Raw genomic sequence first — 27,314 nt, 5'->3', positions numbered from 1 at the left:
CTGTCTCCAAAAAAAAAAGATTAAAATTTGTTAATACTTTAATCTTGGATAATGTTGTAATCTTTTAAAAGTACGGCCTAATACATATTTTACTTCGAGAGGAAATGTACCCTAATTTAGAATTTGGAAAACAACTCTTCTACTTCATTTTTACATTTCAATTATTTTTTGATTTTAGAATAATTTCTTACCAAACACTACCAAGAAATATGCCAAGCCACAGAGCGCAGATTGTGGCCCGCTACCCCGAAGGTTATAGAACACTCCCGAGAAACAGCAAGACCAGGCCTGAGAGTATCTGCAGTGTAACCCCTTCCACGCATGACAAGACAGTAGGACCCGGAGCAGAAGAGAAACGGAGGTCAATGAGAGATGACACGATGTGGCAGCTCTATGAATGGCAGCAGCGTCAGTTTTATAATAAGCAGAGCACCCTTCCTCGACACAGTACTTTGAGTAGTCCTAAAACCATGGTGAATATTTCTGACCAGACAATGCACTCTATTCCCACATCGCCTTCCCATGGGTCAATAGCCACTTACCAAGGATATTCTCCTCAACGAACGTATAGATCAGAAGTGACTTCACCAATTCAGAGAGGAGATGTGACAATAGACCGCAGACACAGGGCCCATCACCCTAAGGTAAAACATCTGCTTATTTTGTGTTAACTCACTGCTTTATAAATGCTGTGTTTTCGTTTTAATACACTATTCTTGTAAATGTAAGAGACCAGAGAATAGGGAGAAGGTAAGCAAGGCAGCTCTTTTTCATTTTAAAAATTAAAGGAAAATATTCAAGTGTTAAAATCTCATGTATAAAAAAGCCTAGGCTTGTAATGTTTTCTCTCTCAGGAGCACAGAAACAGTTCTTTTGAGCAGATGCATTCTTCTCTGCTTGAAAGCATATCTCTCATCAGTTCTCCATGTAGGTTAAGATCACATGCATTTTTATTGGCTTTTTACACACTTTCAAATTCTACACCTGCCCTCTGCTGGCATACCTGCAGAGTTTTGTACCAAGCTCATCTTGGTTTTTGCTAGGATACAAGTGTTAACCTCACCTGCTAACCAGCTGAATATGTGACTTACTGAGATATCTCCTTGGATAATCAGTTTAATATTAGAGCCTAACAATGCTTAATGATATATGTACATTTGAAAAGTTAAAATATAGGTAGAGATCATGTTTTAATGTGTACCTTAACTTGGTTTAAGCATTGCTTAGTAGATTATTTGAATTTAGAGTGCCTTGTATTGATCAGCTTTTCATAATGCCAGAGCAATTGTTTTCATCAGTCAGTACACAACCGGTTCCCTAATGTCTATCCTAATGTCATTTTCTTCTTAATACTGAAGAATTTCTTCCTTTATATTCTTTTAAAATGTACTTTTTCTTCTTATCCTTTTGACAGGCTAAATCCTTCAATTGCATTATTACATAAAGCATTTGCTTGATATTTCCATAAATATTTGTTAGAAGTTAATAAATCGGGAATTTTCTTTTGAAGAAAGCTTTAATTTACCTCACTAAAAAAAAAAAAAGACTCCCTTTGAACTCCATTGTAACAAAGTTCAATATTTGTCACTTTGCACATCCAAAGGTTAAATCATGATTGATAAAACTAGTAACAATTCATAAGAAAAATCTGATCTAATACAATTTAATATTGGTTTAGAAGTGACTCTAAATTACATACTCTTGTAGTTATTAGTATTTTTCATATTCTTGGCCAGAATAGATCATCTGTTTTAACAGCAAATGAGATAAATTTATGTTCTCTATCTAGTTCCTAGCCAACTAAATTTCTACTATGCTGCTCCTTCCAAAAAACTTCTCCAACGTTGCCAAGTTTTTATTTTAAACTATGGTATCATCTTCCTTGATCTAGATCAGTAGTTCCCAAAGTGTAATTCATGGACCCTGGCAGGGGGTCCCTAAGGGTCCTGATGACCCTTCCAGAAAGTCCGTAACCTCAAAATTATTTTTATGATAATAAGGCATTATTCATTGTATTACCATTTGCACTAATATTGCAAAAGCAGAGATGGGTAAAACTATTGGCACCTTAGTATAAATCAAGATAGTGGTTCCTAACTAGACTAGTAGTCATTGTATGCCTCACTGCCACACACTTAGAGTGAAAAAATAAGAAGTAGCAGCTTCACTTGCAAATCCTCTTGTTGAAACAGTAAAAAATAATTTTATTGAATCTTCACCTTTTATTACATCATTTTAATATATTGCATACCAAAGTGCCAATGGTTGTCTCACACATTATTTGAGTTGCAAGGTGAACTAGCTCCTTTTTTCGTGGAACACTATTTTACTGGAAAGAACGAAAGACAACTGCCATTATTCAGACATGATATTTGACAGGCACACTTTGTCAAAGTGAAATGCTAGCCTGTCACTTCAAGGAAAACAACTGACAGTATTTTTTGCTGATGACAGCATTTGAGTTTTCAAGCAAAAATTAGAATTTTGGAAATCACATGTCTGCCACTTCGGGTTTGACAGCTTTCCAATGCTTAAAGATCGGTAGTGATATTAACAAATATGATTTTTTAATATTGTATACTGAAACATGTCAACATTTGGAACATTGTACAACTCGCTGAACCAGTATTTCCCAGATGACCAATGTTTGCTTGTGAAATTATGCAAGGGTTAAGATTCATTTAAAATAGACCAATGGATATTAATGTAACAGAGTACCATAAGTTCATTGATAAGGTTTCAGATGCTGCTTTGCAACTGAGCTTTAAGAAAGTACTGCTTTTTTGAACTTTAGTGTAGTATCAAAGATAAATATCTATAATTATCAAGAAAAGCTTTTTCCCTTTTCCAATTACATATACCAAAGGTGGATTTTCTTTACACATTTCCCCTGAAAGAGATTGTCACTAGAGATTGAATACAGAAGCAGATATGAGAATCCAGCCAGACTTTGAAGATTGGCAAAACTGTCAAACAATGCCACTCTTGTCACTAAATTTTCTTTTTTTAAGACTACAGAGAAGTCCTGAGGCCAAAGATTTTGGGAACCACTGAACCGACTATGTAGAATTACTCTGTTCATCAGAATCTGTATTTTAATCACACAAGAGATGTTAGTATCTGTCTTCCTTCATAAGCGCAAATAACACTTTTCAAATGGTATTTCATGATAGGAATTCAAGATTTCTCATCACTGACATTGACAAGAAGAAAAAAAAAAGAAACTTTACCATAGAATCTTATTGTACCTTTACTTTCCTAGCATGTCTATATGCCTGACAGAAGGTCAATGCCAGCTGGCCTAACTTTACAGTCTATTAGTCCCCAGAGCCTCCAAGGCAAAACGGTGAGTAATATCTTTATTACCATATCATGTTTTATTTATGTGCTACACAGGAAGGCACATATCTGACATGGTTTTTAAGCTCAAGTTTTCAGAGATGTCTCCCAGAGAAACACCACTGCTGCTTTTGTGGAAGAGAGATGCTCATCAAAAGAAATTGGGGTCATGTAGCCATTTCCTTGTCTTAGTGGATACCTTTCCCTAAGTGTCTGGCTGCCTAAATAAAAGATTATATATTGAAAGTTTATTGTATAACCTAAGTGGGTTCCTTTACTTTGTTAATTCCCTTATCCTTACCACAGAAGTTGGAGTAATTCATTAGTGGAACAAATCTAGCAAGCAACTGTTTGTAGTCAAACTACTGGACTAGTAAGAAGTTTGACTCTAAAAATACTCTGTCAAAGCAAGTATTTACCATTATCATTTTATTATTAGTGTTAAGTTCAAATTGGAAAGGAGTTACATTACCAAGACACCACTATTTTTCAAATTAAAGAGAAAAGATAACTTTTCCTCACTTCAGTTTATTTTAATGACATTGTTTTATCAGAGGAACTGGCTTTATTATCAGTAGATAGTCTCAATGTCTGTGAAGATGTGATTTTAGTATCTTTATAGGTGTTTATTATTTAAAAATTCCCTTCCTGCCATAATAAAAAAAAATTCACCTTATATGTTTTATACAAATATTGTCTGGCTTTATCTTTTATATGTGTAGATATAAGGAAATAGTTCCTGGCTTTGGACTATTACCTACAGTTTACTTATCAAAGATTATAGATACTGCTTGATTAAAACTAAGAAGTTTTAAATGTTATGATTTTTAAACATTAGATTGTTGATCTGACAAAGAAATAGGGATTAATCATAAAATAAATGTTAAATATCATATTACAAAAATGTTCTCTTCTGCTTTGCTCCCTCTAGTGGGTATTTAGGATAGAAATTATTTACCACCTCTCTTACTTTTTGAGGGTCAAGTGTGCTTCTTTTTATTTGCCTCAAAATTTAAATGTCTAGTAAACTTATTGGTATCTTTCATTCTTTTGAAAATCCCTTTATCTTTTTGGCTCCGTAAATAATAAACCAGAGCTTCAAGATTTTTTCTTTTGCTATCACTCTGGGTTCTTAGAATATCTAAATCCCTTACCAGCCCTGCCTCTCCCCAGCAGGACCTCAAGACATAGGGCTGATGATCATAAGATGAGGACTGTCCCAGAATCATGAGGTCACAAGATGTGGTTGGCATCAGAGCAAAAGCAACTTTTTTTTTCTATTATGTATGCAATTTTTTCTTCAAGTCTCGCACTAAACATTCTTTGAGCATTTAAGAGACAGTAAAAGACTAGTTTTTAACCTTTATGGATACCAAGTATTATCTAAGGAATCCAGTAGTAGCTGTAGTTTACTTCTACTGGCACTTTTCGTGTCTGAAGGCAGTAATTTTTAATGTGATTCGAAATAACAGTTAAAAGTAATTTCTGTCTCTAAAAAGAATTGCATGGGAAATAAAAAGCAAATGAATAGAACAGAAGAGAACTAGTGTAATGCTGTCGCGTGGGAAAAAACAAATCAATCTCAGGACCACCTTTTGGCCTAGAAGTTTTAAGAGCACTTAAGCGAATCTCCCTCTAGCCCACCTGCAGTTTTTAATCATAACAAAGCTCAGATAAGCACCAAGTAATATTTTAATGGGCTTTAAGACTACCAGCGCCCATACTTTACTACATTTCTAACAAAGAAAAATAGATCAGATTGACCTATTAAGGAATTTCATCCACCACTGAGAACTTTTTTCCCTTTGGGATAATAGTAACCAATTAGGAACCAAACAGTTCTCTGCTTTTCCCAGAGTGTGGAAGGAAGGTTTATGCACCCCTGGAAACTTTCCCCTTTTTTTCCTTAAAAAATAAAACTAATCTTTTGGTCATTAAAAAATGCTGTGAAAACACAGTGACATTTCAAAATATAACTAGGAAATAATGAATAGATCTCAGATACTGAGTTTAATATTATAAAGATTTCATCCAAATTCTATACGAATTTTAATTCTTTTTATTTACCTTCTGTTAGTCTGTTGGACATGCAGGTATTATTCTGTTACTGGAAAAGTCTTTTAGGTATAACTTTTAGACATCTTAGTAAAATATCTTTGAATGGTATTTTAATAGCTCTTATGCACAAACCTTTATAATGGTTTTTTGGTATTGTGCTTTTTTATACTTAACATTTAAATATTTTCTCGTGAGTTCTGAGAAAATGCCTTAATATACTGTTGTTTTGCCGTGTCTTTTAAAGTAACACTGTTCCTTCTATTTCTCTAGATATCTATGCATTTATGTAGGACCTATCATCATAGTGCCTAGGCACTATGTTTGATGTCAACCATAAGAGGAAACTTGCCAAGAAATCTTGGTTTAATATCTATCACTTAAGACAACAATTAATCTGTTTTCCACTGTTTGGATTCTTAAATTGTACTCCTTCAGCCAGAGGAGCTTACGCTGCTGCTAATAAAGCTGAGACGGCAGCAAGCCGAACTGAGTAGTATCCGGGAGCATACGTTAGCACAGCTCATGCAGCTAAAGCTTGAGGCCCACAGCCCAAAGGTCAGCTATGCAGAGATTTGTCTGTGTCGTCTGCCATCATTGATCAGTGTGATCAGCGTCACTAGTGTCGAGCATGAGCGCATACCATCACTGCAGCCAGCAACATTAGACTCTCCTATTAACCCTTTGAGAATTCAACTTATTTATACCTTACTGGAAGAAAAGAGAGGTAGGATGCATTTCTTCTTAGACTTTAACCCGCCTGCTCACCCACCGACTTTTGGTTGTGAGGAAAGAAATGCATACAGACTTCAAAATGGCGTTGCTATTCACTGAATACTACTGACTACAGACCTCCGCATCTGGCAGAACAGATACAGAAAAATTCTATAGTTTCTCGTAAAGTAAAAAGTTGAAAATTCATTATGGTTTTAATAATACTGCCTTTCAAATGTCAAAGATTAGCCTTAAGATGTCTTTTATTCTTGATGAAAAGAATGAATACGTATAAACATTTCTCAAAGGGTTTATAGCCTGTGGTTACATGCAGTTGAGAAACATCTTTTCAGAAAAAGTAGTACTGTGTTGCAGAAAAGAATTAACATATAAAGCTTCTAGCATTCAGTCTGCTAAAGCCATTTAAAGGATTTTTCTGCTTAATAGTTCAGTGTCTATATGCATGTCTACTTAATTTCTTGCAAAGCTAAGTATAATTTTATAATAATTTAATATGTCATCTGTACCATTTACAGGGGAGCATGTATGTGAAAGTTGTCATGTACTTTGTAGTAGGTTGTAGTAAACTGCCTGTTTTTCTAATTTCAAAATTGCCTTTTTCATGAATTCTGCACCTTCTCTATTTCTTTTTTCTTAATTGGTGCCTACTAGAATGAAATTCTTTCACATCATCTTCAAAGGAACACCATATATTTGGATCATCAGGTGGGATTTGTAGAATTTTCTTATTTTTATTACTTAGTAGAACTTCTTAAATGTAGTACAGTTTTTCAGGCTACTCAGATACTTCATTCACTTTGAGTTAATGGCATGACTGACAAGTGGCAGAGTAAGAACTCCCTGGCCAGGCAAATTCAGGAATACCATAATAAACAGGGGGAAAGGACAGTTGTGGAAATAAGAGGCGATGCAAATGCTGGGTCACCTGAAATTGAAACCCTAAATTCTTTATAGACTTCTTTTTTCTCATCCCATGACAACACCTACTCATTGAGGCTTATCCCAGCTTGGAGTTGACCTAATTAAAGGAGCAGACTCTGAGCTGTGAATTGTCTCATTGGAAGACTGGGAGGAGGGTAGGTGTAGTGTGCTCTGTATTCCCAAAGCCGAGTCTGAGGATGGGTGACGTGTGGAGTGGGATCATTTTTAGTTGCCTGTCCTTCCTCCCTGTTTGCTGTGTCCTTTCAGTGTTTAGTCTTTGCCAAGATACGTAGAGCCAATTCTATAGTGACCTACATTTCCTAACATTACCTCAGTGGTGGCAGCAAGAGTGGCTGGTTAAAGCGAATGTTCAAAAGGGAAAGTGACAGTGAACAAGGACCCACTCTCCCATATTTCAGTTTTTGTGAAATGCTCTATTAATATTTAATTTTGATTTGGTGGGACTTTTTTCTGTTACTAATTATTTCTTTTGGTGAATGCGTTTTTCATATAAATTAAGTCAGAACCCATTCCAGCTTATTTTAAAATGTTGAGACTTGAAAATTTTATCAAAGAGGTTACTATGGAAAATGTTATAAGGCAAATGTTTACGTATTTGTATTTGCCTATTTGAAACAAAACAGTAGTGTACTGCTTTACATTAGTTATATTTAAAGAGGGGTTTTACGTTAGGATAACCCTTTAAAAGGTATTAAATCATTTTTCTTATTTTAATTTTTGTTAAATATGTGAGTGCTTTTGTTAATATAAAATTTATGTTTTCCAGAAAATGTTTTCGTCATTAGTATCCCTATTGGAATGCTTTAGAAAGCAGCATTTTATATATCCAAATTCAGATCTTCAATCCACAGACTGATGCTATTGACATTTAACCACAGTGTATATAATGCGCTTTGAAAGCAGTCTAACAAAGACAAGTTAGCTAATAAAATGGGAGAAAATACATCTTCCCTCAAAATTCTATACTGCCAGAAAGCTTCTAAGATGCGTGGGAAATAACTTTCTTCAGAACTCCTTTGTATTTAAAGCTAGAGAGAGTTCTGAAAAACGGTGAGATATTACAAAAATTAGGCTTACAAAACAGTAATGTGAATCTGAAGCTATCTGTAATCTCCGAACCTAAACCTGTGGTTAACTGTAATTTATTACTGACCTCAATGAATCAAAACTGGAATTGCAGAGACATAGAACTTTAGAAAATTTTAGACAAGGACAGGTAAATATATCAAAAATACCACCTAAGGTGGTTCTTTCTCCTAAATTCCCTTTCCCAGGTCAAGCTATGTTTTATCCCTTTATCCACATAAGCCATATCCCAGTCGAGGTTCACTTTCTCCTCATTCCTGTCTGAGCACACTTTGCTGAACCTTTCCTATTGCACCATGATGGTGATTCTACAGGTAGATTCTGACAGTCTCAATGTGTTATTGACCTTCTCTAGTCTCTCAACACATCAACTAAGGATTTTCCAGTAATATACGTTTTCCTTATTATTAGATCCTGAAATAAAGTTATTTAATTTTTAAATTTTGTGATAATGAGAAGAATTACAGAATTAGATTGTTTATGTGATATTTTGTGTTGAAATAAGACTTTCTGATAACAAAAATTGGGCCACTTTTAGCTAATAATTAGACAGTATATAAAAATGTGGAGGAAACTTTGCCCAGAAACTGACATATGCCAAAATGTACAAATCCTTAAGGTTTCCTAAAGAAAATCTCTCTTTAAATAAGTTAAAAAATATTTATGGTTTCAAATAATTGCATTTAATGTAAATGAAATTATTTACTTTTGAACTGTCTTATATTTTATATCAGTTTTTATGGCTATTAAAATATATAAAAATAGTTCTTGATAGTTTTGAATTTTAATGAAATGTTTCAGCCAAACATTTCCAGCTTTTAACTTGTTACTGCCAATAACTTAATTTAGATTAATAAGTCTATTGTTTTTGCAGGCATTATTGATTGCCTGGCTTTATAAATTGATTCATCGGTTTTTATATAACCACAAACTAGAAAGTATATTCTAAAATCTGAAAGTCAGGGAGAGGCTTTGGCCATATTTTATACTGTATGTCATACCAAATGAACATACACGAATCGATTCTCACTTTCAACACTTATTCTGCTTGCCCTAATACATCATCAGAATAACCTAAGGGCAGCAACAAAATGCAGTCTTTCTCCTGTCCCTTGTCAGATACCACAGTCATCAAAAAGAGAAACAGTAATTGATTTAAATTATGTTAGTCCCTATTGCTATTCACGAAAAATGGAACCAAACAGTAGTCTCTGAGTTGTTTCAGATATAAATTCATTTCTGATACTAATGGAATGTCTATAACAAAGAGTGAAAATGCCTTATCTGAAATTCTGAAGATTTACATATTAAACAGTCCAAAAATCTTTGCCTTCTGGTACCTGTGACTTGAGCAGTATAGTTTGGTTTCTCATTATCACCACTAATAGCGACAAGTCATGTATTGAAGTGGTTTTAAAATAACAATAGCTATACTAATTATGTGGTAAGATTTTCTTCTGTTTGTTGTTTCATTGTGAGGTATGCTATTATAGTTTGTTTATGCATTTATAGTCCAGTTAGTAGACTGTTCATGGTCTACAAGACTAGCCCAGATTTGTTTGTCAATTTTGTGAATTTCAAAATAGTGTAGCCTCAAAGTAGAACATTTAAATATACAATAATCCTAACTATATACTTTATCCATAAATGAATAAAAGCATAATACATCAGTAACTCATTTTCTTCTCATTTTGCTTAATTTTCAGCGAGTATTAGAGAAACCTTTGGTTCCAGTTTAAGTGAAACTTGTCAGCTTCATCCTAAAATATATCTACAGAATTGATTTAACATTTATTAGCTTTTTCCACGTTTATTCCTCTTCCTAACAGAATATAGAAGGGATAGAGTAAGAAGCATAGGTAAAATGTTGCCTTGGCTCTGTACTTTCCAGGAAGTGGGAAGTAAATTTCAGATAGCAGTTACAGTAGTATCTCCCCCACTTCCGCCCCCAAATAATGAAGTGCCCTTTTGCAGTTCTTAGAAAGTGTCATAGTTGCTGGTATTTATGAAGGAAAAGAGAAAACCTTAAAATATTTTTTTTCTTCTCGAAACAAGGCAAATGGAGTATGAGTTTCCCTGCTGAGCAAGCATTTTATGATTAGGAATCCCTAAAGGTGCCATAGAGCTAAATGTAAATCATTTGTCTGAAACTGGGGTAACAGATTTCCATAGGAGCTTATTGTAGCCAAACCATCTGGTGATACTTGGTTGTAAGATACAGGAAGAACCTACTGGTTCTTTTGGCTCCTATACCCTATTGGTTATTAAGCGTTTTTAATTGCGCCCCTGGTGGTTTGAGTCCCAACCCAGGCCATAAAAGGCCGTATTCTTACTCAGTAGCTTATCTGAAGACCAGACTAACAGTATTATATACTCTAGCCACATTGAGGAAACCGTCACTCTCAAAAAATGTGTTCAGTGTGCCAACCCCAGATCTTTGGAACATGTGTATCTTCTCCAGGAGGTCTAACATTGGCACTTAAAGTTTCTAAGTCTTGTTACTTACTAGGATTTCCCCCTATTTCTACTTCTTGGCTCCTATAGCCTGGACCAGGACTGGTTGGGTTAGGCAACAGAATGAAATTTGGGTTTTAGAAACTAGACCAGGAGCTGAAGAGAAGAAGTAGGCAACGACTCTCCGTAGGTGAAGAGCTAGCACTTTTTTTGAACAGTCATGAAGGGAATATTAATAGGAATGGGGAAATTAGAACATGTTTCCAGGGCCAGGCACAGTGGCTCACACTTGTAATCCTAGCACTTTGGAAGGCCAAGGCAGGAGGATCGTTTGAGCCCAGTTCAAAACCAGCCTGGGCAACATAGTGAGACCTGTCTCTAAAAAGAAAATTAAAAATTAGCCGGGTATGGTGGTGGGCTCCTGTAGTCCCAGCTACTCAGGCAGCTAAGGCAGGAGGATCGCTTGAGCCTGGGAGTACGAGATTATAGTGAGCTATGATCACACCACTGCACTCCAGCCTGGGTGACACAGCAAGACCCTGTCTCTGAAAAAAAAACAAAAGAAAAATAAAGCTCGAGCAAAACCTATATGTTCTTTGTTGCATGAAAATGTTTAAGGCTTGCCAGAGTCAAAAGCTAAATCCTCTGTCATTTTGTATTGGTATATATTTTTTGAGGAGGGAAAACATCTGATACTTATTTAGAGATCCAGTGGACTAGGGATAGATTGTCAACAGAGTCAGCACCTACGTATGTGCCCTTTTATGAGACAGGGTCTCACTTTGTTGCCCCGGCTAGAGTGCAGTGGCATGGTCATAGCTCAGTGAGGCCGGGCGCGGTGGCTCACGCCTGTAATCCTAGCACTCTGGGAGGCCGAGACAGGAGGATCACTCCAGGTCAGGAGTTCGAGACCAGCCTGAGCAAGAGCGAGACCCTGTCTCTACTAAAAATAGAAAGAAATTATCTGGACAGCTAAAAATATATATAGAAAAAAAAATTAGCCAGGCATGGTGGCACCTGCCTGTAGTCCCAGCTACTCAGGAGGCCGAGGCAGAAGGATTGCTCAAGTCCAGGGGTTTGAGGTTGCTGTGAGCTAGGCTGATGCCATGACACTGTAGCCCGGGCAACAGAGTGAGACTCTGTCTCAAAAAAAAAAAAAAAAAAGAAATCTCTAACTCCTGGACTCAAGCAATCCCCTCCTACCCCCAGCTTCCTGAGTAGCTGAGACTACAGATCTGGCTTTTTTTTTTTTTTTTTTTTTGTGGAGCCAGGATCTTGCTTTGTTACACTGGCTGGTCTCAAACTCCTGGCCTCAAGCGAGCCTCCCACCTCGGCCTCCCAAAATGTTAGGAATATAGGTGTGAGCCACCGTGCCAAGCCTACAAGTACATTTTTTTTAAAAAGCATTATCAGTTGCTTACTGGGGGTAAGAAAATCATTTTTGTTTAATACTAAGTTCTCAAACATCTTGAAGAGTAAACCACACTTTCTAATTTGCAGATGTTTTATAGTAGCATTTAGATTTGATGATGTAATTCTTTTTTATAAACAGCAATATTTTATGAACTGTATACTAAAAGTACTAGTGACTTTTAGATGAAATCTGCTGTTCTGTTATGGGTTACTGTGAACATTCCTCGTCAGTATGTTTTCTATACCCTTTAAAAAAACAACAATGAAAAAAAAATGTATGCAGACAGGAACTCTGGCCAATTTTAAACATATTTGTACCAAGGGAGATGCAGAAAGGAACTATTAACTGGTTCTGAAACCATTCAAGGTAAAAATCCAAGAGCACTTTTGTGTGTTTTGTTCTTTGTGTTCATGAAAGGCAACTTCCCTATAAAGGAAGAAATGCTAACAAAATGATTGAAAAGATTCTTGTTGGCATTCATTCATGTCAATTCAGCAACTTCATTCTATTGAGCTAGTAAGATCCCATTTTCTCTAGTGTTCCAAGGGGTCCTGGAGCTTCTATTTTTAGGGATGATTGAGAGTTATACAAAGTAATGTTTCTGGGGGATATAGAACAGGCATTTGAAACAGAAATAAGGAAACTGGAAAATTGAAAGTATATTATTTAGTATTTACTATCCCAAACTATTTACATGGTACAGAATATCTTTTATTTTTTTTAAGCTCTTACTGTTAAGAATGATCTTCCAGCCTGGGTAACATAGTGAGACCCTGTCTCCACAAAAAAAAAAAAAAAATTTTTTTTTCTTTTAAATTAGCTGGGCATGGTGGCACACCCATAGTGCCAGCTACTTGGGAGGCTGAAGTGGGAGTATTGCATGAGCCCAGGAGTTGGCACCACTGCATCAGCCTGACCCTGTCTCTAAAAAAAAATTTATCTGTATCTCTTTCCCTCACACCCAACTCCTCCTTTTTTCTTTTTCTCTCTCTCCCTTTCTCTGCATATTTGAGCATAGAAGGGGTTTGTGGGAGACAGATGAAACCCAGAAAATTCTTGAGCAGGATATGAAATAATAACAGCAGAACTCTAAGAAAACTAAATGCACAAGAGATAAATAGATCAGAATTCAGCCAAGCACAGTGGCTCATACCTGTAATCCCAGCACTTTAGGAGGCTGAGGCAGGAGGATCGCTTGAGGCCAGGATTTTGAGACCAGCCTGGGCAACATAGTGAGACCTTGTCTCTACGAAACATGGAATAAAAATCAGCCAGTGTGGTGGAGCATGCCTGTAGTCCCAGCTACTCGGGAGGCTGAGGCAGGAGGATCGCTTGAGCCCAGGAGTCCAAGGCTACAGTGAGCTATGTTCTTGCCACTGCACCAGCCTGAGCAAGAGTAAGACCCTGTCTCTTAAAAAAAGAAAGAAAGAATTTAAAATATTTAAAGTGTGGAAAGAATATGTATATGTCAGTACTCTGATTTCTTAAATTGGCCTGTCTAATGCTTACATTATTATCATGGTTCTCCTATTTCTCACCAGTAACTAATCTGTCCCTTTTTGCTAATTGTTTTTACCTGTGTCAACCCTAACTAGTTCCCTATTTCTTGCTGTTCTGTCAACTCTTCATCTATTCATTGTTTTCCTAGTTGTCACTATGTCACTCCTCATATCTAAGCCCTCTGAGTTTCTCCCAGAAAGTAGAGTCTGTGGTGTGGGCTTTCTGGTTGTGGGCTTGTTTAGCAGCAAGTTTACTTTGGGAAGCAATTACCAAAATAGAGAAGAGAGTGAACAAGAAAAGGGGGGATATATTGTCAACTACCATAGGCAACCGGGGCCTCAGCAGACTGATACTTGTTGACTGATAAATAGAAATACTGCAGAATTATCCAAGTGAACAACAGAAGTGGGAAACTTGTCTTTATCCCTCAATTCCCTGACCAAAAAACTAAAAGCAAAAAAAATGGTTCAAAATACTAGTTACCATTAACCTCATTTGTGTAACAAACATACATTGAATACATCAGCCTTCGGGAAGAGCTCCCTGGGCATTGAGAACCAGCAGGACTTTTGCTTTACTGTTTGCTTGGACCTGGAGCTTAAAGTGGGCCCCTTAAAACCCCTGAGCGAAGAGAGGGTAACACATAGGGAAAGTGAGGCCCAGTCTTTCACAGTCTGCCTGGTGGACAGTGGCAGCCACCTGTAAGTACCTGAGGCATGACAAGCCTGCTTGGCACCCTGCCTGCTGCTCCACCACTCTGAGGATGGCGACTAGACAAATGTATAAAAATGGCAAAATTAAGTAAGAGAGGCACCTGAAGTTGAATTACATTCTCCTAAAATCTTGTCTGCCCAACACCAGCACACATTAAAGTTAAAAATACTTTGAAACTGGAGTTAAATGTACTTTAAAAATAGTTTTTACTGAGAACAGAAAAATCATGAGATTCTCTAGAACAGTCTGAACGGGTTTTTTATCTGTTTGCATTTTTGCATGGTGTCTGGTCAGGAGAATAGAGGCCTCCGTAATTCCTTAGAGGTCCAAGCTCCTCGTTAGCATTTAGTCACCCGATCTTGGCAGTGCATCCTCTATGGTGCTTCTCCATGAATCTTTGCATACATTTAGCAAAGTTCCTCGTCTCACATCTATATTTTGTTGTACATCCTTACCATTTTACTATATGATAATCTTGAATTTTCCTCATCTTAGTTTACCTGGCTTTGGATAAATTCCTTAACTTTAAGCTTCCATTTTCACATTTGTAACAGGGTAATAACATGAACCTCTTAAGGTTGTTGAGGATTAATTAAGGTAATATCTAGGCCGGGCGCGGTGGCTCACGCCTTGTAGTCCTAGCACTCTGGGAGGCTGAGGCAGGCGGATTGTTTGAGCTCAGGAGTTCGAGACGAGCCTGAGCAAGAGCGAGACCCTGTCTCAACTAAAAAAATAGAAAGAAATTAGCTGGACAACTAAAATTATATAGAAAAAATTAGCCGGGCATGGTGGCGCATACCTGTAGTCCCAGCTACTCGGGAGGCTGAGGCAGGAGGATCACTTGAGCCCAGGAGTTTGAGGTTGCTGTGAGCTAGGCTGACACCACGGCACTGTAGCCCGGGCAGCAGAGTGAGACTCTGTCTCAAAAAAAAAAAAAAAAAAGGTAATATCTATAAACTTAATAGCACAGTAAGAGGGACTAGTAAGCCCTCGGTAAATGGAAACTCTGTGACTGCTCCAATTAAAATTCTGTCCAGTTGCCAGTTTGATCTCCCTAAAACTCCTGCTATATTATGTCTCTCCGCTAACTCAGAAAATTCCATAAACTCCTTGTCCCCTACAAAGTAAGGTCTCTTTTTGTCATTAAAGCCCTAAGTCTACCACCACCACCCCCAAATTGTGAAATTCTTCCTCCCCCTTAAACCCTCTTTTCCAGCCAGTGACTCCCTGTCCCTTGGATACTTCAAAAGCACTCTCAGCCTCTCCACCATGTACCTCTGCAGTGCCTGTCCATCTTATTGCCTGAGTGTCACTTTACAGTTTACAAAGCACTGTCCTATGCAGTATCCTGCTTGATTCTCTTGCATAGCCTCTGCAGCACATGGGCCATTTACCTTTATCCCCATTCAGTCAGATTCAATGACTTGACCCAAATCACAAATCTAGGATAAAAACCTGTCTTAATTGATTTTATTTCCTTTTATTTTTTTAAATCTATCTTGACTTACTTCAGAATTAGTAGGAGTCGTTCTGTTCATTTCAGGCTGCTTTTGTTACCTGAGGAATATCCCATCCCTCCTAAAATACATAATGTTTATACAGTCCAATTTTGTACTTACAAAAGCAAGTATTTTTGTTGCCCAATTACAATAGGTTTTCCTTCTATACTAATTTAACATGTATTTTTCAGAAAGTTTATCCATTTACCAAAGATTTATAGAGTTCAGTGAAAGACAGGATGTTAGTGCTTACAAAGTAAAATTCTTGAATGGTTTTCAAAGTCTAGGAAGGAAACAGAGTTGAACATAAATGCCAAAAACATTTTTAGGATTGACGTAAGTATGTCATTATGTAGTTGAAACATAAGCTGATAAATCTTTGAATTAATGGTGGGAATTCAGCTATTGGTGCCATTTTAACTCTGGAAGAACACAGTTACTATCAATAAAATTCAGATCCTTATATCTAGAAGGTATTTTGATTGTAAACTCAAATGTATTTTAGGATTAATGTGCCCATTGCAATAACAAATACATTTTTGACTAACAGATGTACAGTTTTCACTTTGGGGATGTTTTGTCCCTTAAAAATGGTAGATTTTAGTGTATCATTAAAAATATTTGCAAAGAAGAGAAAAATGGGGCCATTTCAAAGATTATATCCACAATAAAGCACTGGGTTTTTTTTAGTAGGTCTTGAGTTCCTTTAATATTTCGTATTGCCTGTGGATGCCAAGAATAAACATGATAGTAGCATAAAGTAATAATGTAGTGCTTGATAGTAAAGGAACAATGGTTAGGAAAGGGCCATTAAACAAGGAAAAAACATGAAGCCATTGAAGTAAAAAGCAGACCTGTAAAATTTATCCAGTAACCTACTGTAAGTACATTATATAACTAAATTCTTTGGAAAGGCACTGGCCCAGACCTTCAGTGTTTGCTCCCAAATATGCTGCAAGTATCTAATCTATCTTCGTTGAGGAAAAGGGGAGGTATTATATAGTCTAGGTACATCTTTTAAAATGTTATTGATTCTTCTGAATATACAACAATAGTAATATTTTTCCAAAGTTTACTTTTAGGAAAAACATAGAGCATGGACAATGTATTCAGATTGCTTCTAAAATTTCTGAAGTAATCTCAATACTGTGACTGTCCCTTCAGTTATAAAAAGACTTATTTATATTCTGCCATTACAGAGGTCACTTCGAATTTCCCTGCTTCCTGTTAAACAAAGAATGGTTTTAATAGGTAGTCATACCCTTCAATTTCAGGTTCTTGGACTTTCAGATGTGCCTAGAGAGAGAGTAGGAAGCATTTACATTGACATTACCTAAATGACTTGTTTATAAAGACACCCCCCACACCCCATTCCTCAAAGCCTCGCCCTGGTCATGTCAAATTCTTTAGGTTTTTAGTTGTGCTACATATCTGAAGAGTGTATTGATCTAGAGACAGGAGGACATTCTTGAGAAATGAAGTGTTCAGTGATTAGGTTATGGGGTTGTTTGCTATTATTAAGACAGATTCCCAACTTAAAAAATCTCTTCCTAAGAAGTCATTTAAGAACTTGGGGGGAAAGTCCATTTTCCATATAAATGGAAAATGACAGCACAAAGATGAGTCTTCTCATTAGTTAACGGCAAAGGACAGAAGCTCTGTAGGGTGGATAGAAATCATCCAGACTGCTTGTTCAAGAAGAGAAGCGAGCTATTAGCACAGAGTTCAGACCCAAGGAAACTCAGTTACAAGACAGAGCTTGAGCAAATGTTTCCTCTTCTGGGAAGGAGATCCAGATCAGGAGGGAAATCATGCCGGTTAGGTGATGTGAGAGCCACTAGCCACAGGTCGCCAGAGGCTACACCGTTGAACCACACAGATGGAGAACATTTCCGTCATCACAGAAAGTTCTGTTGGACACCGCTGTTCTATGTAAACTTTTAAAAGAGCAATTAAGCCACTAAACCACTTCTTATCCTTAAAGGGGCTTTGGAGAATTAATCTTTTCCAGGAGTAAATTGTACGTATGACCGTCTTAGCTCGGCTCTCGGCTCACTGCCTTGCTGCCCCCCCCCCCAATTAGTCAGGAACATTTACTTCATAAATTGAAATATCCTATTTCTTCTGCATTCAGAGCTGATCTAGTATCTACAGAGACAGAGACTTTGAAATAGACATTTAGAAGTTGCTAGAGTAGAACTGCTGGCAATTGGAAATTGGATTCCTCACTAACACCCAGATTCCTGACTGACATCCCAGATCCCCTGTGATTTTGCTGAGTCCACTAATGTCATTAATAAAAAAGATTCAAACTGATCACATTGGCGCATGCCTGTAATCCCAGCTACTCAAGACGCTGAGGCGGGAGGATGACTTTAGCTCAGGAGTTTAAGACCAGCCTGAACAACACAGCAAGACACTGCCTCTTAAAAAGGAAAAAAAAAAAAAAAGATTTATAGTGTGCTATATCCCATACAAAAACAGTAAGAGACTATTTTAATCTGTATACAACACTTGTATATAGATACTTAGTTTGAAATTTTTCATCTTTTGATAGTTGTGCAGTTATCTTGACCGATATCTAGTATCAATCCATCTAGGCCTTGAAAAATTCCTTGGTGATGATGGTTACTTGAGTTAGTACCAGAGCAGGACCATGGTTCTCAAGCCTGACTTCTCAGAAATATCAGTGGATCTTCAGAAAGAAAGAAAGTACAATATTAAAGGCTCCCTTTCCCCTAATCCCCACTCGGAATTGCCAGGGCCCAGCCCCGCATAGGTTTTAAATCTCCATGGGTAGTTTTTGTTTTTACTTTCAGGTAGGTGTGACAACTACCGAGGTAAATAATCACAAGGAACAACAAAGGAAGAAAAGTTTAGTTTTTCTGAAACAGAAATGCCATCTTAGTGCTGCTAACCTTTTTCCTGTATGGCGCACATACAAAGTGAGGATATTTGTGTGGCCCCTTGATACAAACTAGGAGATGATGTGGTGAGCCCTGTCCCTGCAGGGACCAGGCTGGGCCAACCGAGGCTGAAGTGGTCCCTGTCTCCACACACCTTGCAACCCATTTCCAGCCCACAGGTGTCAGGTGGGAAGTTCTGCTCAAGACCCCAGGAAGTATTATCTAGTCATATTGAATAAATGTATTTTGATGATAGGGTTTTCAAATCAAGATATTTATGTTAGCTCCCAACAGGCCTCAAAACTGAGAAGGAGGCTAGGATTAAATATCAGATTTTCTAGCTAGTTTTTCTGAACATTTTGACTTAGAAACTTCAAGTAAAGATGTGTTTTTGTTGTAAACAGGAATACATTGGCATTACCTAAGTGTATTTCCAAGGTGTTTCCACATACGTTTTCTTATTTATTGCTGAAATTAATTATGAAAATTATGTAATGTTTGAGTCATATATTCTCATTTTTATTATTGTGAAATAATGGGCCTTTTATAATAGCTTTATAATTTACTAATTAACTGAAATGTAACCTGTATTACCTACTACTTCAAAGAAGGAATTAAAGTAGGAAGCAAAGTATTAAACTCATTTCCAAGTAAATTATTAAGCAATCCTACATGTACTAATTAGTCTTCCTCTTACTCTGATTCCTTAAAATTGAGTATGTGGGCTGTTAACACCATTATCATAATGGTTTCTACGGTTCATATTCAAACCAGGAGAGAATTGTTGGGTATTCCTTTTTTTTAAGAACTTGTGCACAAAATCCCAAGGTACTCATGGAGTGTTATATAAGTCAGTTTCTAAGTGTTAAAAAATAGAATATTTTAGGGGTGATTTAGTGCAAGGAACCACTGCTATATTTGCAGATAAAACAAATCTAGTATTGCCAATTCTGTAAATCTGTAAAGAGTGAAGGTTCAACAAATAACTGAAGTTGTTTAGTAGGAGACCAAACTCCCATCGTATGGGATTGTGATTATTGTGTCTAGTAGGCTTCAGCTGTTGTATGCCACATGCAAGGTTAGAGCCACCACATACAGAACCACTTAGCTGCCCTGATCATTCTTACAACTCACCACCCAGTCACCCTAAGAGCCCTTGGTTAAGCTGGTGTGGTACCCCGGGGAATTTTGAAATAGTTCCACTGCTTTTCCTTTCCACAGTCTTCTCTCTTCCACTTGAATAAAATGGGATCCCAAGGAGGATGTGAATTGAATAACACTCAATATTATCACATTACCTTTGACTTACTTTAAAATCTTCACACCTTGATAGTCACTTTTGCCAAAGGAATCTTCGGGCCAGCCTGACACCTTGATGATTTAAGGATATTGTCTATCATAGGTTCTCAGATTACACATTAGAATTACCTAAGAATCGGGGTGCCTTTAGTTTTTTTAAGCTCCCCCAAGTAATGCTAATGTGGGTTAAGAACCACTGGTCTAAGTAAACTTGAACTTTATTTCTGAAGCAGCCAGTAATGAAACAGCCAAAAAGGTATTATTGTAAGATAGCCCCCATATATATTCACAGATGCACTGGGTAATTTACTTTTTTTAATTAGTTAACATTTCTTCCAATAAATTTCTGATGTGGATACAGATACGTAAGACAGAATAAACGTGCGAACAGTGTTCTAGATTGGGCTTCTATAAATAGAAGCCCACTGCACTAGTGCACTCCAATAGGTTGCTTCTGCCTCATCCTTGAATGTGATATGAAAACTTGGTGCTGTAGTGAATTTTCCTAGCCTCTCTGTGTCACCAAGTGTGTTTGCCAGAGAAGGTAGTTGTTCCATTGATTTAGTTTATTTTATGTGTATATATTTTTATTCAGGAGTCTATAATAACTTTTTTTAATAGAAAAGCAATGTCTGCTCAATGTAGAAAATTTAGGGAAAATGTAGAGAAGTATAGAGAAAGAAAAATATAAATCATCCACAGTGCCACAATTCAAAATAATTCCTGCTAACATTTTTCGTTTCTTTTTTGTACTGATTTGCCAGCTTCCAGACATGCCTTTTAATTTTAATATTTGAGAATTTAATACGTATATGTTTGAAATTTTTCATAATGAAAAGTAGTCAACTCCACACGTGATCTCTGAGCCACTCTGCAGTTTGTACGCTTTAAATGTTATTTTTGTTTTTAGTTCTCCTGTACCTGAGTTGGTTGCTTCTTGCAGTGATCACTTCTTAGTGACTAAATATTTAATGATCTTTGATATGTAAGTTAACCAGAGGCATTTTGAAATCACAAACATGGTGTACCCCTTTTGTACATGCATATTTACCCTCTCAAAGCATTCTACCAAAAAAGGTGTGAGCCATGTCAACAGACCTAGCCCTTTGACCCAGTGGCCCATTGGTGCCAGATTTCCAAGACTTGGCAGGCAATTTCAGTTTGACCTTGAGCATCTTTTACATTTAGGTGCTCTCAGTTCTCCATTATTTCTTAACCATTCATGCTCCTGACCCCTCCCCCGTAACCTCTGAGTCAGGAAACAGCAATTATAGATGTAATTGCTTTAAAAATTAAAATTAAATACTACTAAAAGTGGATAGTGATTTCAGGTACTTGTACTATTTGAGGCGTATGTCAATGCAGGAAAATAAGCCAAAACAATAAAAGCAGCTATACTTTATTTCAAGACCAATATTTGATTGTGATAATATAAGTAACATCCCCTTATAAAATGTGGAGGGTACTTTAAAATATAAGGAAGTCTTAAATTTATGCAATAATTTTTTTCTCCTAAAGAAAAATTAATATCTATAGTAGTCTATTTATAAGTTATTTTCCAACATTGTAAAAACTTGATCCTGTACTGCATATTAATACATTTTTCCCCCTGTACATGAGATGTCACCTACAAGCATACCACAGTAAAATAAATAGCACCATAAAACAAGTCACACAAATGTTTGATTTCCCAGTGCATTTAAAAATTTATACTATACTGAAGTCCCTTAAGTGTGCCATAGCATTATGTCTAAAAAAACCAATGTAGATACCTTAATTCAAAAAATAGTTCATTAAAAAATACTGATGATCAATCTGAGTCTTCTGCAATTCATAATCTTTTTGTTAGTGGAGGATCTTGCCTTGGTGTTGATTGCTGCTGACTGACTGATCAGGGTGATGGTTGCTGAAGGTTGGAGTGCCTGTAGCGATTTCTTAAAATAGGACAACAGTGAAGTTTTCTGTATTAATTGGCTTTCAGTAAATATTTCTCTGTGGCATGTGGTGCTATTTGAGAACACTTTACCCACAGTAGAACTTCTTTCAAAATTGGAGCCAGTCCTCTCAGACTCTGCCACTGTTTTATCAACAAAGGTCACCTAATACTCTAAATCCTTTGTTGTCATTTCAATTGCATTCATAGAACCTTGACAGGGAGTAGACTCCATCTCAAGAAATGACCTTGTTTGCTCCTCTGTAAGATGCAACTCCTTATCCATGCAAGTTTGGTCATAAGATTTCAGCAATTCAGTCACATCTTCAGGCTCTACTTGTAATTCTAGTTCTCTTGCTTTTTCTACCATATTTTCACTTCCTCCACAAAAGTCTGGAATCCTGCAAAGTCATCTATGAGGGATGAAATCAGCTTCTTCCAAACTCCTACTAATGTTGCTATTTTGACCCCCTTCCATGAACTATGAATGTTCTTTTTTTTTTTTTGAGACAGAGTCTCACTCTGTTGCCCAGGCTAGAGTGCCGTGGCATTAGCCTAGCTCACAGCAACCTCAGACTCCTGGGCTCAAGTGATTCTCCTGCCTCAGCCTCCCGAGTAGCTGGGACTGCAGGCATGCACCACCATGCCCGGCTAAATTTTTCTATATAATTTTAGTTGTCCAGCTAATTTCTTTCTATTTTTTTAGTAGAGACGGGGTCTCGCTCTTGCTCAGGCTGGTCTCCAACTCCTGAGCTCAAAAGAATCCACCCGCCTCGGCCTCCCAGAGTGCTAGCATTACAGGCGTGAGCCACCGCGCCTGGCCTACCTTGTGCTTTTATGTTAGGGAAGCAGCTTTTTTCCTTAAACATCACGAACCAACCTCTGCTAGCTTCCAACTTTTCTTCTGCAGCTTCCTCGCCTCTCTCAGCCTTTATAGAGTTAGGGTCTCGCCCTGGATTAGGCTTTGGCTTAAGAGGATGTTTTGGCTGGTTTGATCTAATATTTAGACCACTAAAATTTTCTCCATATCAACAATACAAATGTTTGGCTTTCTTAGCATTGATGTGTTCACTGGAAAAGCACTTTTAATTTCCTTCAGTAACTTTTCCTTACAGCTTGGCTAACTGGTGCCAGAGGCCTAGCTTTTGGCCTGTCTTTGCTTTCAACATGCATTCCTTACTAGCTTAATCATTTTTAGCTTTTGATTTAAAGTGAGAGATGTGTGACTCCTTTCACTTGAACATTTAGGAGCCATTGTAGGGTTATTAATTGGCCTGATTTCAATATTGTGTTTTAGGGAGTAGGGAGGCTCAAAGAGAGGAGAGAGAGAGGGGAATAGCTGGTCAGAGAACACACATTGATTGGTCAGGTTTGCTGTCTTGCATGGGCATGGTTTGTGGCACCCCAAAACAATTACAATAGTAACACCAGAGATCACCCATCACAGGTCATCATGACAGATATTAGAATAATGAAAAAGTTTGAAATATTACAAGAATTACCAAAATGTGACACAGAGACACAACGTGAATACATGCTATTGGAAAAATGGCACTGGTAGGCTTGCTTAACACAGGGTTGCCACAGACCTTCAGTTTGTAAAAAAGGAGCTATGTGCAAAGTATAGTAAAGCAAACCACAATAAAATGAGACATGCCTGTATATGTAAATGCCTTGGTTCCTTATTGGATAACATTGGGGGAAAAATAAGAATTTTGAGTTTAACTGCTAGGTAGTCCCAAATACTGTTTTAATTAATTGATTAATTAGCTTGACAAGTAAAATTAATTTATAGTTCCAGAAATCAGATTGGTAGTTACTTGAGAGAAATGAGAGAGTGGAGATTAGTAGTAAAGGCACATGAAGGAACTTTCTGAGTAGATGGAAATACTGTATGTCTTGATTGTAGCAGTGGTTACATGATTGTATACTTTTTTCAAAAGTCATTGGCCTGTGCAACTAAAATTTGTGAATTTATTCATCAGTGAGGTTGATTTTTAAAAACATACTCTAGCCCAAAAAAGTTGTGGATACATAAATTTAAGAATAAATGATTTAGCTTGACTGAAACTTCTCATTGCGATATTGTTAAAAGATATACATATGTTTCATTATCTACTATTAATTGAATAAAAAGTAGATTAAACCAGTCACAGGAGGTTTCTAATTTGACAACCAAACACATATTGTTGGATGAAACCTTGATAAGCTAGGCTAAAAATAAAATTGTCTGGAAATACAGTTTTTCAGGATTTCCTTTTTTCTCACATTATACATTAATCTTAAGATTAGTAAACTTTTGTAGGAGAGTTCGCGAAATCAGTAAAGTAACATTTGTTAATCAGGATAGAATTATTTATTTTCTATAATATGGAGAGTGAAAATTACATAAACTACATGTCACAAATTATAAATAGACCTGTCTGCTTGAAAATGATAAAAACTTTCTTGGCCTTTTATTCTATATGTATATATCATGATTGTCTCTTGAATGCTTTAACTCTTAAGTACAGAGCCTGCTAAAACAAATATCTTTCTAGAGGCAGTAATTAAGTACAACATAGCTGGAAATGTGAAACGTGGTTTCAACCTGCCTTTTTAGGAGCTAAGGGGACATACTCAGGCTTTACTGAACAAGTTTAGTTTGCATGTCCTTGAATAATTCTACATGTGGTATTATACTATGAGAAAATCCAAAATAGAGTGTATATAAATGTCTATCAAGATTAATAAAATGTATAATTATCTAAGTGACAAGATGTGTTGGGTATATTATGAAATTTTAATATTTGTAGAGAACTAAATTTTTTCTGAGTAACCTTCTAAAGAAATGAATGTTGTTTTCAGCTTTATTACTGAATAATCAATTAAGTGATACCATGTTCTCCTAAGTTTGTAGGTTGTCACTCTTTATCCTTTGAATGTTGATGCTTTATCTATTCTAGTATATGTAGGAATATTCACTAATTGACTATTTATAAAGTAAAATCTAGTTGCAGCAATGTTGCAATTAGTAATTTTTTTATAACCTTGGAAGTATTTTACAGCATTTAATACTTGTTTGAAATGGTTTATATAAATTAAATCTGTACAACCATTGGGTAAAATGTAAACAACTGCACTATTAGGAAGATATTGAAGTAGAGGCTATATTTACAGTGTCGTCTTTCAAATCTAGCTATGCTGTAAACTGATGTTTGCTGTATGCTCCTCCTGATTTGAAATAGATGAAAGAAAATGAACCTATAATCACCATGGTTCACACAATGATTGAGAACTCGGCGCTAAGACCCCAACTGTACCAGCAAGTAAGGTCTTGGACAGTGAATGATACTGCTTTATCATCTGCAAAATCCCTCAGTGACAGTTTTGGTTTATCCTCAGATTTACTCATGACATCAGTGTTTTTCTTATTTTGTTTTTTGTTTATGTTTATTTGGAAAACCACAATTCATCCATGCTTTTCAAGATGCTGCAGCATTCTTAGCATGGCTTTGCTGAACATTTTGCCGTTGAATATTAAGTGTGCCATTTTCCTAAAGTTTTTGTGCAGAGTGTTTGATTGATATGTACTTGGAGGTCTGCAGTACACTTGCAAAATTTTTACTAGATTTCCATGTGTTCACATTAACTCTAAAAGCATTTACGACTAATATTTAGGGGAAAGGCCTTATAAAAATACTCCATTCTCCCTCAACCTCCCCCTGTCCCTAGTATCTTAGGAATAGATTATATTTGTATGGGAGTTCTTTAATTTCTGTTCTATAGTATGGTAAAACTTAAAGATAGCTGTTTCTTAACATACTGGGAGTGTCTTCTCCTTGTATTCTTATTCTTATGCAGCCATCAGGACTGTCATATCTTAACCCATTCATTTCCCTAACTCAAAATGTGTGTCATGGAGTTAGCTGGCTATAATTTAGAAACCTTGGTAATCTGCAGATCTGCAAAAGATGTCACGTACATTTCTATCCAATTTTTGTGTATTTCATGGTCTAAATGTTCCTAGCTGTGTATTTTGCAACATCAGCTTCTGCTACTTCAACACCCTGTACTTCAAATTACTCTGGCCTATGACCTGTTACGATATTTAAAAATCATGCAGAAGAAGAAAATTCACTAACATGAAAAATGAATATATATTTTGATTCAAATATATAAAAGCACTATTAAAAGATGCACTTTGCGCTCACACTGGCTTTAAAAACCTCTAGTTTGGTGCAGTCGCCATGGGGTCTGTATCATGGGACCAGGTAGCCAGGAGATTGATACAGTTGATGGGAGGGTGACTTATTTATGAGCACAGTTTTCAAAACATTTAGAGTACGTTGTGTGATTAAAAATAGTCTTTAACTTGCAATAAAAAGATAAACAAAATATTAAATATTTAAAGTTAAACAGCTTTACTTTTCCAAAAAAAAAAAGTGGAATCTTTCAATTCTTAAAGTCCCCAGATTGTAGGACCTAGACAGTCCGCTCGAGTGCCACACTGAGAACCTCAGCGCTTATTCTGAAGTTGATGTGTGTTTCAGTGCCCGAAGCTGTCGGTAAAATGTCATCTTATGTAATACTAAATTGACATGAGAACAAAGACATTTTGTTGTATTATGTTTCCATTTTCACAATTTACACGTTTTAAATCAGAATGACAGTCTGGATTTTCTGTTTGGTTTTCTTTTTCTTTTTTATAGAGATCAACATTCAAAGTTCACGATGCAGAAGCCATTGATTTAAATTACTCAGTTACACTAAAAGTTCTAACTGGAGTATTTAAAAAAAGTAGAGATGTGTAAGACTAGTCTTATATAGCACCACTGACCTTGAATACCAGAGGAACTATAGATTTGTAGAAATATATTTCTTCATACTTGAAAGAAAACTAAAATGGTAAAGAATAGGAAGACCTGAATGTTTGGTGTCAGCAGCCACGCGTGGGCATGGCTAAGCAGCTGGTTACCAGGAAATCAGTGTGAACCCTCAGTGCTGCCAAGGCTAGGGGGTCTTCAGGCCGTCTTTATTCAGGTACTAGTAAAGGACTTCATTATTGCAGGGCATCTTTAATGGATAAAAGTGATAGTCAGACACATTTCTTAAGCTCTGTTCATAAATTTGCCCACATTGACATTAGATCTTATGTTTTCTCCAGACTTCCCTTATCATGTTATTATCTAAAGAAAATCTTCATCGAAGTTTGTATTATACACTGTTACAGTTTTCTTTTCTGAGGTTGCATTACAGTGTTGTATTAATAGGTTCCTTATATTTAGTTGGAAATACAGTGGCGTCATGTTTGATGGCCTGTTTTATTCTGAATCATAGCCGCTCAGTTCTTCCCTCAGGAGGACCTTTATGTTTGTGTTTTCTTCCTCGGAGGATACTTGAGAAATTACCTAGGCAGTAATTCTTTTTAAATTGGTCAGATAAAAAATGAAAACAAA

The 27,314-nt window shown here is 36.6% G+C and overlaps 1 protein-coding gene across 7 annotated transcripts in view; it reads left to right on the top strand.

Moving 5' to 3' along the window:
* PLEKHA5 (pleckstrin homology domain containing A5) overlaps positions 1–27,314 on the top strand; it is a 227,503-nt gene that overhangs the window by 158,308 nt on the left and 41,881 nt on the right. For 5 of the 7 annotated variants that reach the window (XM_045554239.1, XM_045554242.1, XM_045554238.1 and 2 more), the window contains 2 exons: positions 179–644; positions 3,263–3,346. In XM_045554239.1, coding sequence (XP_045410195.1) covers positions 179–644; positions 3,263–3,346 — 550 coding nt within the window. Of the gene's footprint in view, positions 1–178; positions 645–3,262; positions 3,347–5,832; positions 5,953–6,780; positions 6,835–25,103; positions 25,185–27,314 lie in introns of all 7 variants that reach the window. The other 2 variants (XM_045554245.1, XM_045554244.1) reach the window with 1 other exon arrangement.

This window comes from Lemur catta, chromosome 6 (assembly GCF_020740605.2).
Source record: "Lemur catta isolate mLemCat1 chromosome 6, mLemCat1.pri, whole genome shotgun sequence".
Lineage (NCBI taxonomy): Eukaryota > Metazoa > Chordata > Mammalia > Primates > Lemuridae > Lemur > Lemur catta.
The sequence above is the reverse complement of the archived record's forward strand: the minus strand, read 5'-3'. Positions and strand labels throughout refer to the sequence as shown.